General features: G+C 49.6%; 1 protein-coding gene across 9 annotated transcripts in view; it reads right to left on the bottom strand.

The window, feature by feature from the left end:
• The window catches only part of LOC147112167 (nuclear mitotic apparatus protein 1-like), a 97,912-nt gene that overhangs the window by 42,034 nt on the left and 38,190 nt on the right, over nucleotides 1–17,688 (bottom strand). For all 9 annotated transcript variants that reach the window (XM_085999773.1, XM_085999777.1, XM_085999775.1 and 6 more), the window contains 8 exons: nucleotides 14,208–14,293; nucleotides 12,235–12,326; nucleotides 8,028–8,054; nucleotides 7,057–7,145; nucleotides 6,250–6,330; nucleotides 4,175–4,265; nucleotides 2,839–2,953; nucleotides 652–812 (listed from right to left, as the gene is read on the bottom strand). In XM_085999773.1, the coding sequence (XP_085855899.1) occupies nucleotides 652–812; nucleotides 2,839–2,953; nucleotides 4,175–4,265; nucleotides 6,250–6,330; nucleotides 7,057–7,145; nucleotides 8,028–8,054; nucleotides 12,235–12,326; nucleotides 14,208–14,293 (742 nt within the window). The remainder of the gene's footprint in view (nucleotides 1–651; nucleotides 813–2,838; nucleotides 2,954–4,174; nucleotides 4,266–6,249; nucleotides 6,331–7,056; nucleotides 7,146–8,027; nucleotides 8,055–12,234; nucleotides 12,327–14,207; nucleotides 14,294–17,688) is intronic.

Genomic DNA, 17,688 nt, shown 5'->3' with positions numbered 1-17,688 from the left:
TTTCTAGGGGGGGGCGACATAATAAAACTCACTACGCACTTGGTTTGAGCATAAAGCAAGGCTTTAATCAACTTGTTTCAGAACATGGAGGTCTAGTTGTACTTCACTAGTTCCTTGTCTTACAAAATGCACCTGGAAAGCTGGGGCCGACGCCCGAGTATTTATACTTCTTGGACGGCGCCACCAGCTGGCCGCCCAGCGTTATTTCATAAGTAGTTTCTTGATGATGAGATTTATAACAGGGGGTCTGTGAAATAAAGTGAGTACCGAGCAGGGCCGTCCTTACGGGACAGCACTGCAGCACCTCCCAAACCTGCGACCTCCGCCACCTAGAAGGACAAGGGCAGCAGGTGCAAGGGAACACCACCACCTCCAAGTTTCCCTCCAAGTCACACACCATCCTGACTTGGAAATATATCGGCCGATTCTTCATCGTCGCTGGGTCAAAATCCTGGAACTCCCTCCCTAACAGCACTGTGGGAGCACCTTCACCACACGGACTGCAGCAGTTCAAGGCGGCGGCTCACCACCACCTTCTCAAGGGGCAACTAGGGATGGGCAATAAATGCCGGCCTCGCCAGCGATGCCCACGTCCCACGAAGTTATACGTAAAGAAACGCGCGTGTGTACGATCGGTTCCATGTCGGTTACCTTTCTCGGTAATCAGCTTGCGGGCCTCAGTCAGCTCAATCTCCAAATCGTCGCGAAGCATTCGCGAGTCGGAAAGCTGTTTCTTCATCCGTCGCATCTGGACCAACGGGGTCTGCATGAAGTCCCGCATTGGTGACGTAGGAGAGGTAGAGGGCACGTAACTGCGAAAAGGAAAGGAGAGCGATAAAAGCCACCAGACTGTGGTGGACCTTCTCTTTCATCTAATCAACCCTGCTCATTCAGGACCAGCGGATACCAAGACTGGAATAACTCTCAATATACAGTCGCCACTGCTTATAGCGGACAGGTTCGTGTGAAGGCGATCTGCCCACTATATGAGATGGCCGGTATAATGCGTTAATAAAATGAATCGTTTCAGTTCCTGTTAACTGGCTGCGTGTGGCTGCAGAGCAGAATTTGTATTGTGAGGATAGATGAAACTATGAGAAAATGCAAAAAATAGTTCAGAATTATACCGGGGCTGAAAGGGTTAAATTACGAGGCCCGGTTGTATTCCCACGAGTTTAAAAGATGAAGGGGTGATCTAATCGAGGTGTTTAAGATGATTAAAGGAGTTGATCGGGTCGAGAGAGAGAAACTATTTCCTCTGGTGGGGGGAGTCCAGAACAAGGGGGCAGAACCTTAAAATTAGAGCCAGGCCGTTTAGGGGTGATGTCAGGAAGCACTTCTTCACACAAAGGGTGGGGGAAATCTGGAAAACTCCCCCCCCAAAAAAGCTGTTGAGGTTGGGGGTCAACTGGAGCTTTCAAAACTGAGATTGATAGATTGTTGTTTGGTAACGGGTATTAAGGGTTACGGGACCTAGGCGGGGAGTTCAGATACAGATCAGCCGTGATCTAACTGAATGGCGGAACAGGCTCGAGGGGCTGAATGGCCTCCTCCTGTTCCTTGGCACCAGAGGTTTATATTTACCCGAAAGCTTTCAAATCCAGGCCATTTATTAGAGCTGATGGACCATCGGCACAAATTCACCAGGAAGGTGAAGAGTTCTCGCTCTGCTCTGAGCAGTCGTTAAGTGGGGCGAAGTCTTCTGCACAGTCGCAGGTTACGATGATGGATTCTCATCCAAAAATATTAAAATAAAGTCTGCCTCATTAAGGCTTTTTAATTACACGCAGTGCCCCTTAGATGTTATTTACTTATCTGAAATACAATACTTTCTCTCTCCACAGGCGCTGCCTGACCTGCTGAGTGTTTCTAGCATTTTCTGTTTTTATTTCAGATTCCCAGCATCCGCAGTATTCTGCTTTTGTTATTTATTTGTGTTTGTTCTCGCAGTCAGTGCACCTCAACTGTCCGAGGCTGAACCACATCGTTTGTAACCTTGGTGTCGTATTTGACCCCGAGATGAGCTTCCGACCAGATATCCTCTCCAACCCCAAAACCGTCGACTTCCACCTCCATAACATCGCCCGTCTCCGCCCTTGCCTCAGCTCATGTTGCCGAAACCCTCATCCCTGCCTTTGTTGCTGCTAGACTTGACCATTCCAATGTTTTCCTGGCCAGCCTCCCATTTTCCAAACCCCATAAACTTGAGGTCATCCAAAGCTCTGCTGCCCCGTATCCGAACTCGCACCAAGTCCCGTTCACCCATCACCCCTGTGCTCGCCGCGATTTTAAAATTCTCATCCTTGTTTACAAATCCCTCCACGGCCTCGCCCCTCCCTATCTCTGTAACCTCCTCCAGCCCTACAACCCTCCGAGATCTCTGCGCTCCTTCAATTCCGGCCTGTTGCGCATCCCCTGATTTTAATCACTCCACCATTGGCGGCCGTGCCTTCAGCTGCCTGGGCCCCAAGCTCTGGAATTCCCTCCCTAAACCTCTCCGCCTCCTTTAAATCGCTCTTTAAAACCTATCGCTTTGACCAAGCTTTTGGTCACCTGTCCTAATATCTCATGTTGTGGCTTGGTGTCAATTTTTGGTTTGACAATCGCTCCCGTGAAAGGCGCTATATAAATGCAAGTTGTTGCTAACGAGATGCGAACTGGTGAGGAAACGCAGCCTATCTTTACCCAAAGTAAAGGGAGGCATTGTAACCATTAATGTAAACGGGTGACGGGTTTCACTTTTCGGCCAATATCAGCCGATTTAAACGCTGGATCTTTTCAGTGGTGGGGGCTGTACACTTAAAAGTCCAGACACCAGAGACCCATCAGGATACTGACCTGTACACACTGGAAGCCAGGAATCGCGTTTTTTGCCCTCCAATTTTCCCGCAGGATGTTGGCGAGTTAGTCTCGTCTGAACTGGCGCTGAATAGGCAGGCTACCGGAGACGAGGCTGGACAGGGGGACAGAGGAAAAGGAAACATTAAACATCTCGTTGGGGGCCGAGCGGCTGAGGTTTCTTCCACCAGTGCGACAGCCCTCATCGGCGGATAAGGAAGACACAGCAACAGTCTAAAAAAATTCAGTGAAGTACGCGGGAAATGCAGAGACACGTGAAGTACATTTCGAGGGGTGAGAGCAAAATGAAATATAGCGTGTAAAGTGTAAAAGCCTCAATGAAATGGAGGAAGAGAGAGATCCAGGGGAACAGGTACACAGGCCGGGAGGGGGGTTGTGGGGTGGAGAGGATTGCAGGGGTACAGGCCAGGGAGGGAGAGGGGCGTGGGTCAGGGAGGGGGTGCAGGAGCCCAGTCCAGGGAGTGTAACATACAATTAGACAGACTGTTTGGGGTGATGGTAAATCTGGGATCGCCCATTTAAACAGGGAACGCAGGGATTGAGGCTGGACGTGCAGAATTGTCACTTTTCTCAGACGGTGATTCTGGAGATGTAAGTAAGTGAGAATTGACTCCTCTCAGCCCTCAAGAAGACAATGGACACATTAAAAAAAAAAAAAAACTGGCTGAAAGGGTTAAATTACGAGGACAGGTTGCTCAGACTGGGCTTGTGTTCCCTCGAGTTTAGAAGATTAAGGGGTGATCTAATCGAGGTGTTTAAGATGATTAAAGGATTTGATCGGGTAGAGAGAGAGAAACTATTTCCTCTGGTGGGGGGAGTCCAGAACAAGGGGGCAGAACCTTAAAATTAGAGCCAGGCCGTTCAGGGGTGATGTCAGGAAGCACTTCTTCACACAAAGGGCGGTGGAAATCTGGAACTCTCCCCCCCAGAAAGCTGTTGAGGTTGGGGGTCAACTGAAATTTTCAAAACTGGGACTGATAAGATTTTTGTTAGGTACGGGTAATAAAGGAAATGGAACCCAGCGGGTAGATGGAGTTAAGATACAGATCAGCCATGATCTAATTGAATGGCCTCCCCCTGCCCCTAAATGCAAGGCAAATGATTTCAGGACCCAATCATTGGGCTTGGGGGATGTCTGGTTCTCCCTGGGAGGTCCTCTCCCAGGACGCTGGCCACCACCGCCCCCCGACAGCCCTTTCTCAAGCCGGACGCACAAGACAAGTGTGAAAATGAGAAACAGCAGCGCGCATGCATTTATTTTTTGTTGGGGCAAATTTATTCCCTCGTAAAGAAATTTTAAAAAATATTCAGGTACCTCGGCTCCGCAAGAACGTGGCCAAGTTACTGTCAAGATGAATTCCTTCTTCGTTGTCAAGGACGTATCGAAGAATCCCCACGAGCTCACTCTGTGAAGGAAAAGAAGGGGAGGGGTGCGGAAAGAGTTCATTTCAAACTTTAAAATAAAGAAGAACTAATGTGCAAAATGCTACAAATCAGGGGCTAGATTTTCCCAATTTCCCCTGTAAGTGGGGCAAAAGGAAGCAGAGAGGGGGTCTGAATTTGAGAATGGGACCAACAAAAATAAAAATCATACAGTGCTTTAATGTGGCACATTTTGAAATAAATATTTAGGAGGGTGACGTTTTGGCAATGGGAGAATAAACAGGAGATGTTTGTCCTTATGTGAAAGTTTCCCCGATTTACAGCACGTTATTTTCCCCCTGAATATTCCTTCCGGAGGCACGGCCCTCTCGCTGGGCTCTGGTTCCACAGGCACCGGCCGCCCTCCAGTACCTTGATAGTTGGCAGTGCCAAGCTTTCAACCGCGGTGCATCGCCAATCTCCATGCCTCGCCAGACATCCAGGGGTCGCTGGGATGGCGAACACAAACAGAAATCTGGCCAACTGTCCTCTGGTGTCAGCTGTGGCTCAGTGGGTGGCATCCTCGTCTTTGAGTCAAAAGGTTGTGGGCTCGAGCCCCATTCCAGAGACTTGAGCACAAAATCTAGGCTGACACTCCCAGTGCAGTACTGAGGGAGCGCCGCACTGTCGGAGCGGCAGTACTGAGGGAGCGCCGCACTGTCGGAGGGGCAGTACTGAGGGAGCGCCGCACTGTCGGAGGGGCAGTACTGAGGGAGCGCCGCACTGTCGGAGGGGCAGTACTGAGGGAGCGCCGCACTGTCGGAGGGGCAGTACTGAGGGAGCGCCGTACTGTCGGAGGGGCAGTACTGAGGGAGCGGCACACTGTCGGAGGGTCGGTACTGAGGGAGCACCGCACTGTCGGAGGGGCAGTACTGAGGGAGCGCCGCACTGTCGGAGGGGCAGTACTGAGGGAGCGCTGCACTGTCGGAAGGGCAGTACTGAGGGAGCGCCACACTGTCGGAGGGGCAGTACTGAGGGAGCGCCGCACTGTCAGAGGTGCCGTCTGTCAGATGAGACGTTAAACCGAGACCCCGTGTGCCCTCTCAGGTGGGCATAAAAGATCCCAGGGCCACTATTTCGAAGAAGAGCAGGGGACTTCTTCCCAGTGTCTTGTCCAATATTTATCCCTCAACCATCATCACTAATACAGATTATCTGCGCATCATGTTCCTTTTGTGGGATCTTGCTGTGCGCAAATTGGCTCCCGCATTTCATACATTACAACAGTGACTACATTTCAAAAGTGCTTCATTGGCTGCAAAGCGCTTTGGGACATCCAGAGGTTATGAAAGGCGCTATAGAAGTGCAAGACTTTCTTTCCTAGCACCCTCTCTCTCTCCTTCAAACTCCCTAACATCAACAGTCTGGAGGGGATCACCATTGACCACAAGCTTGACTGGACCAGCCACATTAGCAGGGCAGACTCCGGGTAATCTGTGGCCAGTGACTACTTGCTGACCCCTCAAAGCCGAACCACCAGCTACTTAAGTCCAGAGTGTGAGGCACCATCCACCTGGATGTGGGCCGCCAAAACAACACTCAAGAAGCTCAAGACCATCCAGGACAAGCAGTTAGCTTGATTGGAGCCCCATTACCAGATCCTGCACCCACTCATTCCACCACCGGCCCACAGTGGCTGCAGTGTGCGCTATCTGCAAGATGCACTGCAGCCACTCACCAAGGTCGCTTTGACAGCACCTCCCTCCCCCACCAATGTCATGGGAACACCATCACCTCCAAACCCTCCTCCAATCGCACACCATCCTGCTGGGTCGACATCCTGGAACTCCCTACCCATCACCAACGTGGGAGCACCGTCAGCACACGGACAGAAGTGGTTGAGAGAGAAGGTCCACCACCACCTTCTCAGGGAAACAAACAGTGGCCTTGCCAGCGACACCCACATCCAGAGAACGAAGAGAGAGAGAGAGTGGAGAAAAAAAAATATCCATTTTGTGTTGCATTTACCTGGGTATCTATGTCAAGAGCCTCGAACTCCCGTGGGTTCTGTTTGGCCATGGTGTGGAGATGTAGGAGCAGGACAGTCACCTGCAAACAACAGAAAAAGGAAGAGCCAGCGATTACAAGCCACACTCCACTTGCACACACGGGTCAGGCGGTGCACCCCACATTACTTTGCCAAGTCAGCCCCATCCTCCGTTTCCAGTAACTTGGGAGGGGCTGCGATGCCCTTCAGTGGCTGGACTGCGGAGTTCCCAGCCACATTAATGAGAGAGTACACGTGTCCACTCTCTTCACCACACGAGGAACTCCACTGGTACAGCAAGCCACTGGGGGAAAACTGCAACACTCCCTCTCCCGTCCTAAAGGCCTCAGCTCATTCTGGGGTATGGCTTCAGAGATTCCGGGTACTCAAGTGGCCATTCTTTGCTACAAACAGTGAGCGTTGGCAGACTGTTTCACCAAGGGGAGGGGAGGGGCATCGCAACCTGTCCTCACTCAAAGTCTACAGACTTACTTTCCAGCGGGAGGTCAGCAGACAGTGATCAGAGGCGGAAGCTGTGGTTAATTCTGTTCTCCCTCGCCCCGGGGTGACTGTGGCAGCGAAGTCAAGGCCAGGCACTAAACTCGGGACCACCGCATGAGTGCCTTGATCCAAGGAAGGAGGGAACTGCCTGCCGAAGCGGCCTTCTGACTCGAGAGGAGAGTTAAAAACAGCCTTTGCTCAAAACAATTCGTGGCGCTCATGACCATCCCAGCAGGTTTCGACCACGCGCCTCAGATAACATGCTCGCATGTTCCAGTCTGGCTTACCTTCGCCATCTCAAGTTCCACATCCTCTCCTTGCAAGACCTTCTGCCAGGAGACCACGCTTCCAGCAGCGGGGTTGTGCCTGTAGTGATCTGCGGTTAAAGAGGAGGAATAAGGACGTTACTATTCAGGGATGGGATGCTCAACAGAATAGCAAGTGATCCCCACAGTTAAAGCATAAATCACAAACACTTCCAAAAGCCACCAACAAAAAGTTGTAAATTATAAAACAGTTAACCCGACGTGTCCCATTCCCTCCCTACTTATCTCGATCTCTGTAACCCTCCGAGATCGCTGCGCTCCTCTAATTCTGCCCTCTTGAGCATCCCTGATTTTAATCGCTCCACCATTGGCAGCCGTGCCTTCAGCTGCCTGGGCCCGAGCTCTGGAATTCCCTCCCTAAACCTCTCCGCCTCTCTCTCCTCCTTTAAGACATAGAAACATAGAAGATAGGAGCAGGAGTAGGCCATTCGGCCCCTCGAGCCTGCTCCACCATTCAATGAGATCAAGGCTGATCATCCAAATTCAGTACCCTGTCCCTGCCTTCTCCCCATATCCCTTTAAGACGCTCCTTAAAACCCACCTCTTTGACCGTCACCTGTACTAATATATGTGGCTTGGTGTCAATTTTATTTTCGTCCGATTACGCTCCGGTTATTGTATGGAAGGAACCCTCGACCAAGTCCCGTTCACAAGATAATTACCAATGAGGAAGGTCGTTCACTCCATCTTATTTTGTCCTTGCAGTAAATCCCTACAATCCTCCCACCACGGAGCCAATTGTTAACGATTCCCAGGATTTCACCTTCACCACTTCATCTGAGGTTCTATTCCACGTGATGATTATTCGCCCGGTAACATTAAGCACCACACGGCCGTACCCGCTTACAGAAAGCGCAGTGGGCCTCGGCTCCTGAAACCAACAAGCCCCAAAGACATTTCTACCCCGTTCACCTGTGCAGAGGAGCTCTTACCTGGCTGATTCTTCTGGACTTCAGAGCCTGTGAATACAGAACAGGATTATTAGTCGTTCAAGGGGAGCTGCATGCAGGTCATCTCATTTATTAGTTTCTTTTAAAAACACAAAAAAACGGAAACAAAGTTATCACAGGAAAGCTGTGATAGAGGGAGTGCAACAAAGGTTCACCAGACTGGTTCCTGGGATGGGGGGATTGTCCTGTGAGGAGAGATTGAGTAGACTAGGCCTATATTCTCTAGAGTTTAGAAGAATGAGAGGTGATCTCATTGAAACATACAAAACTCTTACAGGGGCTCGACAGGATAGATGCAGGGAGGATGTTTCCCCCTGGCTGGGGAGTCTAGAACCAGGGGTCACAGTCTCAGAATAAGGGGTTGGTCATTTAGGACTGAGATGAGGAGACATTTCTTCACTCAAGAGGGTGGTGAATCTTGTAATTCTCTACCCCAGAGGGCTGTGGAGGCTCAGTCGATGAGTATATTCAAGACAGAGATCGATAGATTTTTGGACTCTAGGGGAATCAAGGGATATGGGGATCGGGCGGGAAAGTGGAGCTGAGGTAGATCAGCCATGATCTTATTGAATGGCGGAGCAGGCTCGAGGGGCCAAATGGCCGACTCCTGCTCCTATTTCTTATGTTCTTATGTGATCACACTAGTGAGGGTATAGAAGAGATTTACGAGGGTGTTGCCAGGGCTGGGGAATTTTAGCTATGAGGAGAGATTGGATAGGCTGGGGTTGTTTTCTTTGGAACAGAGGAGGCTGAGGAGAGACTGGATTGTGGTGTATAAAATTATGAGGGGCCTAGATAGAGTGGATAGGAAGGACCTATTTCCCTTAGCAGAGAGGTCAATAACCAGGGGGCAGAGATTTAAAGTAATTGGTGGAAGGTTTAGAGGGGAGTTGAGGAGAACTTTTTTCACCCAGAGGGTGGTGGGGGTCTGGAACTCACTGCCTGAAAGGGTGGGAGAGGCAGAAACCCTCATCGCATTTAAAAAGTACTTGGATATGTACCTTCTGTGCCGTAACCGACAGGGCTACGGACCAAGAGCTGGAAAGTGGGATTAGGCTGGGGAGCTCTCGTTGGGCCGGCACAGACATGATGGGCCGAATGGCCTCCTTCTGTGCCGTAAATTTCTATGATTTTATGATGTCTTGCTACTGAACCACTGTAGCGCACACAGTCTCACTGGCCAAAAGGACAAAACAGAATCAAAACTCCACGCAGACGGCAAGGCCTAGTGATCAGAAGCTCCACTCCGCTCGTAAGACCTTGTAGTGTCTTGGGTAGCAGCTTGCTGTTCCTCCAGTGGGGAAAGGCAACGCCACATCTGGAACTGAGCACGGCGGAGCAGCAAGATCCCAGGATTGATCCCTGACCTGCTCCAAATTAACGGATCCTATCCTGGTGCGTGCAGTTGCATCATTGCCATTGATCTTGGCGCCCCAAGGGGAAAGGGTTAAAAAAAAGCCAAGGTTCCTGGTCACTATCCACTGAGCCCCTCCCAGGATGGAGTGTGTGTGAACGGCAGGATTGGATTTGACTGAAGTCCTCTGCTGAAGCTCACCATTCACAAATGAAGAATGGACACTGGGCAAGTAACTGGGAGAGGTGGAACTCGAGCGAGACAGTCAGCATGGGAGGGTGGAGGGGGGCGGGGGGAAGAAGAGAGATATTGCAGGAGGTGGATTCAGCTGCCTTTGTTACCTCTAGATTTGACTAATCCAACGCACTCCTGGCCGGCCTCACAGGTTCGACCCTATGTAAACTTCAGGTCATTTAAAACTCTGCTGCCCCGTGTCCTAACTCGCACCAAGTCTTGTTCACCAATCACCCCCCCCTGTGCTCGCTGACCTACATTGGCTCCTGGTTATGCAACGCCTCGATTTTAAAATTCTCATCCTGGTTTTCAAATCCCTCCGTGGCCTCACCCTTCCCTCGTTCTGTCCCTCCAGCCCCACAACGCCGCCCCCCCCCCACCCCGCCCCAAGATCTCTGCGCTCCTCCAATTCTGGCCTCTTGAGCATCCCCGATTTTAATCGCTCCACCATTGGCGGCCGTGCCTTCAGCTGCCAAGGTACTAATCTCTGGAATTCCCTCCCTAAACCTCTCCGCCTCTCTCTCCTCCTTTAAACCTACCTTTTTCACCAAGCTTTTGGTCATCTGCCTGAATATCTCATGTGGCTCTGTGCCAAAGTTTGTTTTACAACTCTCTTGCCGTAGGACGTTTTACTACATTAAGGTGCTAGATAAATACACGTTGTTGTTGTTGAATTGAGCGCCAAATCTTTGCTCTCTCATTTCGGCAACAGAATATATTCCATTAGGAACAATTGGTTGTTGCAACTTTTGCAAAGTTAAAATGCCGAGGAGGTTTCCTTACTTAAAATCGGAGAACGATACAGTACAGGAGGCGGCCATTCGGCCCATCGTGCCTGTGCCGGCTCTTTGAACGAGCTCTCCAATTAGTCCCACTCCCCCCTGCTCTTTCCCCACAGCCCTGCACATTTTTCCTTTTCAAGTATTTATCCAATTCCCTTTTGAAAGTCACTATTGAATCTGCTTCCACCGCCCTTTCAGGCAGCGCGTTCCAGATCACAACAACTCGCTGCGTAAAATATTAGTCCTGCTCAAATTCGAGTATGTAAATATGATTTTTTAAAATGCACAGAAGTGGCAGCAGTGGATCTAATCCTTCAAGTCTCATCTTTTCCTCTGTGGGGGCGGAATAACTGCATGGCACTTAGCCGCATAGGAGGAGGCTGCTCAGCCTATCGTGCCTGTGCCAGGTCTTTGGTAGAGGTATCTAATTAGTCCCACTCTCTCGCCCTTTCCCCATAGCCCTGCAAAGTATTTATCTAATTCCCTTTTTAAAGTTACTATTGAATCTGCCGCCACCAATTTGAAAATGTCCCTTGCAGTCCTACTTCCCCAACAGTTCCCTATCCAGTCTGCAATACCGTGGACTGTCCCGAGTGTTTGTCAACATTGTGCATCTCTCTTGGTGTCAAAAACAGGAAGGCAGATTATCTGAACGGCAATAGATTGGGAGAAGGGGAAGTGCAACGAGGCCTGGGTGTCCTTGTGCACCAGTCGCTGAAGGTAAGCATGCAGGTGCAGCAGGCGGTTAAGAAGGCAAATGGTATGTTGGCCTTCGTAGCGAGAGGATTCGAGTACAGGAACAAGGATGTCTTGCTGCAGTTGTACAGGGCCTTGGTGAGACCGCACCTTGAGTATTGTGTGCAGTTTTGGTCGCCTTATCTGAGGAAGGATGTTCTTGCCATGGAGGGAGTGCAGCGAAGATTCACCAGGCTGATACCTGGGATGGCAGGAATGACGTATGAAGAGAGATTGGGTCGATTGGGCTTATATTCGCTGGAGTTTAGAAGAATGAGAGGGGATCTCATTGAAACTTATAAAATTCTAACAGGACCAGACAGACTAGATGCAGGGAGGATGTTCCCGGTGGCCGGGGAGTCCAGAACCAGGGGTCACAGTCTAAGGATAAGGGTTAAGCCTTTTAGGACAGAAATGAGGAGGAATTTCTTCACCCAGAGAGTGGTGAACCTGTGGAATTCTCTACCACAGAAGGCAGTTGAGGCCAATTCATTAAATATATTCAAGAAGGAGTTAGATATATTTCTTAAGGCTAAAGGAATCAAGGGGTATGGGGAGAAGGCAGGGACAGGGTACTGAATTTGGATGATCAGCCATGATCTCATTGAATGGCGGAGCAGGCTCGAGGGGCCGAATGGCCTACTCCTGCTCCTATCTTCTATGTTTCTATGTTTCCACGCCACCACCTGTATCTACAACATTGGTATATGCCCAGAAGTCTGGCTGGCTTTATACCGATATACGACAGGTGGGTAAGCTTCCACTGGATGCCGAGCAGGAATCTTGTCCGTTTAACTGAACACAAACACAGAAGGTGCGGAGACAGATATCGGCTAATTCAGCACTAACCAGGGATTAAGCCCGCCTGGCACCTTCAGCTCCCCGTGCCTCAGTTCAATGCTGTCCTTACCACCTGAGCCACTAGGGGGAGCACGCCACATTTTATAAATCATTTAATTCTTTTGTCGTTTAAACTTCCAACTAAAATGAAGTTTAAAGAAAAACAAAAGAAAGTTGTTTGGAGTACAAAAAAAGTCACAACTTCAAACCAAGTGTCAGAACAACTTCAGGCTGCAATCTTTACCTTGCTTACGTTCTAAAAAGTTGCAGATAAATTGGAATCTCTCCTCAATGGATTTCTCTTCAATTAGCTGCGATGCATTTTCCTTTCCACTTCTGCAATAAGAAAGCACGTTAGTTATTAAAGAGCTTTTTATAAAATATATAACAAAAGGACTCCGTGTCTGCACAGCCACCTCCAGGTAACGTAGATGCAGCTAGACTGTCCCAGGGCCATCTTTTATTCCCCACTTTTGTGACCTCCCTTGCTGAAAGAAAGACTCGCATTTCTACAGCACCTTTCACAACCTCAGGACGTCCCAAAGATTTATAGCCAATGAAGTGCTTTGTGAAGTGTAGTCATTGTTGTAATGTAGGAAACTTGGCAACTAATTTGCGCACAGCAAGTTCCAACAAACAGCAATGTGATAATGACCAGATAATCTGTTTTAGTGATGCTGATTGAGGGATAAATATTGGCCCCAGGACACCGGGAGAACTCCCCTGCTCCTCTTCGAAATAGAGGCTGTGGGATCTTTTACGTCCACCTGAGGGAGCAGACCGGGCCTCGGTTTAATATTTCATCCTAAAGACGGCACCTCCGACAGTGCGGCGCTCCCTCAGTACCGCCCCTCCGACAATGGGGCGCTCCCTCAGTACTGCCCCTCCGACAGTGCGGCGCTCCCTCAGTACCGCCCCTCCGACAGTGCGGCGCTCCCTCAGTACTGCCCCTCCGACAGTGCAGCGCTCCCTCAGTACCGCCCCTCCGACAGTGCGCCGCTCCCTCAGTACCGCCCCTCCGACAGTGCGGCGCTCCCTCAGTACTGCCCCTCCGACAGTGCGGCGCTCCCTCAGTACTGCCCCTCCGACAGTGCGGCGCTCCCTCAGTACTGCCCCTCCGACAGTGCGACACTCCCTCAGTACTGCCCCTCCGACAGTGCGGCGCTCCCTCAGTACTGCCCCTCCGACAGTGCGGCGCTCCCTCAGTACTGCCCCTCCGACAGTGCGGCGCTCCCTCAGTACTGCCCCTCCGACAGTGCGGCGCTCCCTCAGTACTGCCCCTCCGACAGTGCGGCGCTCCCTCAGTACTGCCCCTCCGACAGTGTGGCGCTCCCTCAGTACTGCCCCTCCGACAGTGTGGCGCTCCCTCAGTACTGCACTGGAGTGTCAGCCTAGAATTTGTGCTCAACTCTCTGGAGTGGGACGCGAACCCACGACCTTGTGACGAGAGGCGAGAGTGCCGCCCACTGAGCCACGGCTGACACTGAAGGTGTCGGTCCTTCGCTAGTGCAGTCCCACAGGCCCCTTTGGTACCCTGTCCCAAGTCACAATATTTATATAACAACAGAAAATGCTGGAAACACTCAGCAGGCCAGGCAGCATCCGTGGAGAGCAAAACAGAGTTAACATTTCAGCTCAGAGACTCTTCTTCAGAACTGGTAAAAGTTGGCAATGTAACAGATTTTAAACAGGTGCAGAGACAGGGAAGGTGGGAGGCGCGGGGGGGGGGGGGCGGAAAGAGAGAGGAGGAAGGAACTGAAGGGAGAGTCGGTGCTAGAATGCAAGGCACGAGTGGTGAAATGTTGCAAATGGGGATGGCAGAATCATCAACAGCTGCCGTCTGAAAAAATGAGGGGCGTTATAGTCTGAAATTGTTGAACTCGATGTTGAGTCCAGAAGGCTGCAAAGTGCCTAATCGAAAGATGAGGTGCTGTTCCTCGAGCTTCACTGGAACAGTGTAAGAGGCCGAGGACAGAGAGGTCAGAGTGGGAGTGGAGCGGAGAATTACAGTGACAGGCTTTAATTGCATCATTTACGCTCCGGTGAAGCGCCTTGGGACATTTTACTACATTAAAGGCGCTATATAAATGCAAGCGGTTGTTGCACCTTCCCGAGCAAGCTAGAAACTTATGCTCAGTCTTTAGCGTCATCCCTTATACCAACACACGACTACAAAACATTCTCTTAAAAGCTCTTGAACGCAATCAGGTTACTCACATCCTGCACACCATATTAATGAAGACGACACAATCCTGGAGACTTGCCAGATTTTCTATTTCTTCTGACAATTTAAGGCTGTTAATCTGTTGGGGGCGGGGGGGAAGGAAGGAAGGAAGCAAAAATAAACATTAAATAAACACCAAGTTATCTGTCAATAAGTTACTTAACTGGAACTCCCCGGGACCATTTCCAACCCCAACACAGGTAGGGCAAACAATTAAACCTCACTGCTTCCTCCTCCTTTCCACATAAATTGTCTCTTTATTGTTGGCCTTTAATAAAGACAATTATTTACCGTACAAAAATCTGTACTTTCATACATTTAAGGGTACGGTAGCATAGTGGTTATGTTACTAGACTAGTAATCCAGTGGCCTGGACTATTGATCCGGAGACGCAAGTTCAAATCCCACCACGGCAGCCGGGGAATTTAAAGTCAGTTAATTCAATAAATCTGGAATAAAAAGCTAGGATCAGTAATGGTGATGAAACTATCGGATTGTCGTAAAAACTGGTTCACTAATGTCCCTTAGCGGGGACATCTGCTGTCCTTACCCAGTCTGGCCTATACAGGAAACTTTTGATTTACCGGCACCTAAATAACCGGAAATCTCGGTTAACCGGCAAAATTCAGGAGTAGGTTTTACTTCATATTGTATTTGCCTTCTTCCATCTGTGCTGTGCAAAGGTGTGGCTGCAGCTGTTGCTAAGCTACAGAGACGCTTGAAACTTGAGGCCATTGTTCTACAGTTGTTGCTAAGCAACAGGGTTTGTTGCTTTATACGGAGCTGTCAGCTCTCCCTATCTTTCACTATAGCGTTCGGTTATCCGGAATTTTTGATGAACCGGCACCACGTCGGTCCCGTCCGTGCCGGATAAAAAAAAGTTTCCTGTACGTGACTCCAGATGTGGTCGACTCCTAACTGCCCTCTGAAATGGCCCAGCAAGCCACTCGGTTGTACAAGACGCCACCTTGTCAAGGGCAATTAGGGACGGGCAATAAATGCCGGCCTTGCCAGCAACTCTCGCATCCCGCGAACGAATAATTTTTTTTTTTTTTTTTTTTTAAAACACCATGTCTGCAAAGTCTATAGATATGTGAAGAGAAAAAGATTGGTGAAGTCAAGCGTAGGTCCCTTACAGTCAGAATCAGGGGAATTTATAATGGGGAACAAAGAAATGGCAGACCAATTAAATACATACTTTGGTTCTGTCTTCACAAAGGAGGACACAAATAACCTCCCAGAGATGTCGGGGAACATAGGGTCTAATGAGAGGGAGGAACTGAAAGAAATCAATATTTGTAGGGAAATGGTGTTGGGGAAATTGACGGGATTGAAGGCCGATAAATCCCCAGGGCCTGATAATCTACATCCTAGGGTCCTTAAGGAAGTAGATGCATTGCTGGTCATCTTCCAAAATTCTATAGACTCTGGAACAGTACCCATGGATTGGAGGGTAGCTAATGTTACCCCACTATTGAGAAAAGGGGGAATTATAGACCGGTAAGCCTGACATCGGTAGTGGGGAAAATGCTAGAGTCCATTATAAAAGATGTAATAGCAGAGCACTTGGAAAACAGTGACAGGATTGGACAAAGTCAACATGGATTTACAAAAGGTAAATCATGCTTGACTAATCTACTGGAATTTTTTGAGGATGTAACTGGTAGAATAGATAAGGGAGAACCGGTGGATGTGGTGTATTTGGACTAGCAGAAGGCTTTCGATAAGGTCCCGCATAAGAGATTAGCGTGCAAAGTTAAAGCACATGGGATTGGGGGTAAGGTACTGACTTGGATAGAGAACTGGTTGGCAGACAGGAAGCAAAGAGTTGGAATAAACGGGTCTTTTTCCGAGTGGCAGGCAGTGACTAGTGGGGTACCGCAGGGATCAGTGCTAGGCCCCCAGTTATTCACAATATATATTAATGATTTAGACGAGGGAACTAGATGTAATATCTCCAAGTTTGCAGACGACACAAAGCTGGGTGGGCGTGTGTGCTGTGAGGAGGATGCTGAGAAACTCCAGTATGATTTGGACAGGTTGGGTAATTGGGCAGATGCATGGCAGATGGAGTATAATGTGGATAAATGCGAGGTTATCCACTTTGGTGGCAAAAACAGGAAGACAGATTATTATCTGAACGGCAATAGATTGGGAAAAGGGGAAGTGCAACGAGACCTGGGTGTCCTTGTGCACCAGTCGCTGAAGGTAAGCATGCAGGTGCAGCAGGCGGTCAAAAAGGCAAATGGTATATTGGTCTTCGTGGCGAGAGGATTAGAGTACAGGAGCAAGGATGTCTTGCTGCAGTTGTACAGGGCCTCGGTGAGACCACACCTTGAGTATTGTGTGCAGTTTTGGTCACCTTATCTGAGGAAGGATGTTCTTGCCACGGAAGGAGTTCAGCGAAGATTCACCAGACTTATACCTGGGATGGCAGGAATGACGTATGAAGAGAGATTGGGTCGATTGGGCTTGTATTCGCTAGAGTTTAGAAGAATGAGGGGGATCTCATTGAAACTTATAAAATTCTAACAGAACTAGACAGACTGGATGCAGGAAGGATGTTCCCGATGGCAGGGGAGTCCAGAACCAGGGGTCACAGTCTAAGGATAAGGGGTAAGCCATTTAGGACTGAGATGAGGAGGAATTTCTTCACCCAGTGTGTGGTGAACCTGTGGAATTCTTTACCACAGAAGGCTGTTGAGGCCAACTTATTAAATACTAGCTGGGGGGGGCCGGCGTTGCCAGGGCAGTTTAGAGGGCCGCACGGTTGACGGCCGCCCGCTGCTGCTCCCCTGCTCTGTGTCTCGGGCCGAGCGGCCCGGCCCGAGTGACCCCAACTCACCTCCCGCTCCGGCGGGCCGACGCAGCTGCCCCGCTCGCTGTTGAGGAAAAGCAGGGGAAAAAATGGCGGCTACGTTTCAGGAGGCTGCAGGATTAGGTCCCGCCTGTGACGCACCGATTGGTCAACCATCAGGTCACTGAACTGTAGGATTGGTCAACCATCACGTCACTCAACGCTAATGAGCGGTAGGATTGGTCAACCGCTAATGAACGGATTTTTGAACGTTTTTTGTATACTGTCCGAACAATTTTTGTCTGACCAAAAAGTAAATACCCTATGACACTCCCCTGATCATCAGCTTTCTTTTGATATAACATATGTGTAGGTACGCTCTATAACTTTTGAGTGTATAGCGGACAGACAGACAGACACCACTATCCTTTTATATATAGAAGAGATAGATATTCAAGAAGGAGGTAGATATATTTCTTAAGGCTAAAGGGATCAAGGGATATGGGGAGAAAGCAGTGACAGGGTACTGAATTTGGATGATCAGCCATGATCTCATTAAATGGCGGAGCAGGCTCGAGGGGCCGAATGGCCCACTCCTGCTCCGATCTTCTATGTTTCTAAGTCAGATGTCATACTGGAGAGGCGACATCCCGTTAGAGGCAAAACAATCTTCGAAT

The sequence above is a fragment of the Somniosus microcephalus genome, chromosome 10 (assembly GCF_052327205.1).
Source record: "Somniosus microcephalus isolate GS21.2 chromosome 10, FLI_Smic_1.0, whole genome shotgun sequence".
In the NCBI taxonomy this organism is placed as follows: Eukaryota; Metazoa; Chordata; class Chondrichthyes; order Squaliformes; family Somniosidae; genus Somniosus; species Somniosus microcephalus.
This window is presented reverse-complemented; position numbering and strand designations above follow the sequence as displayed.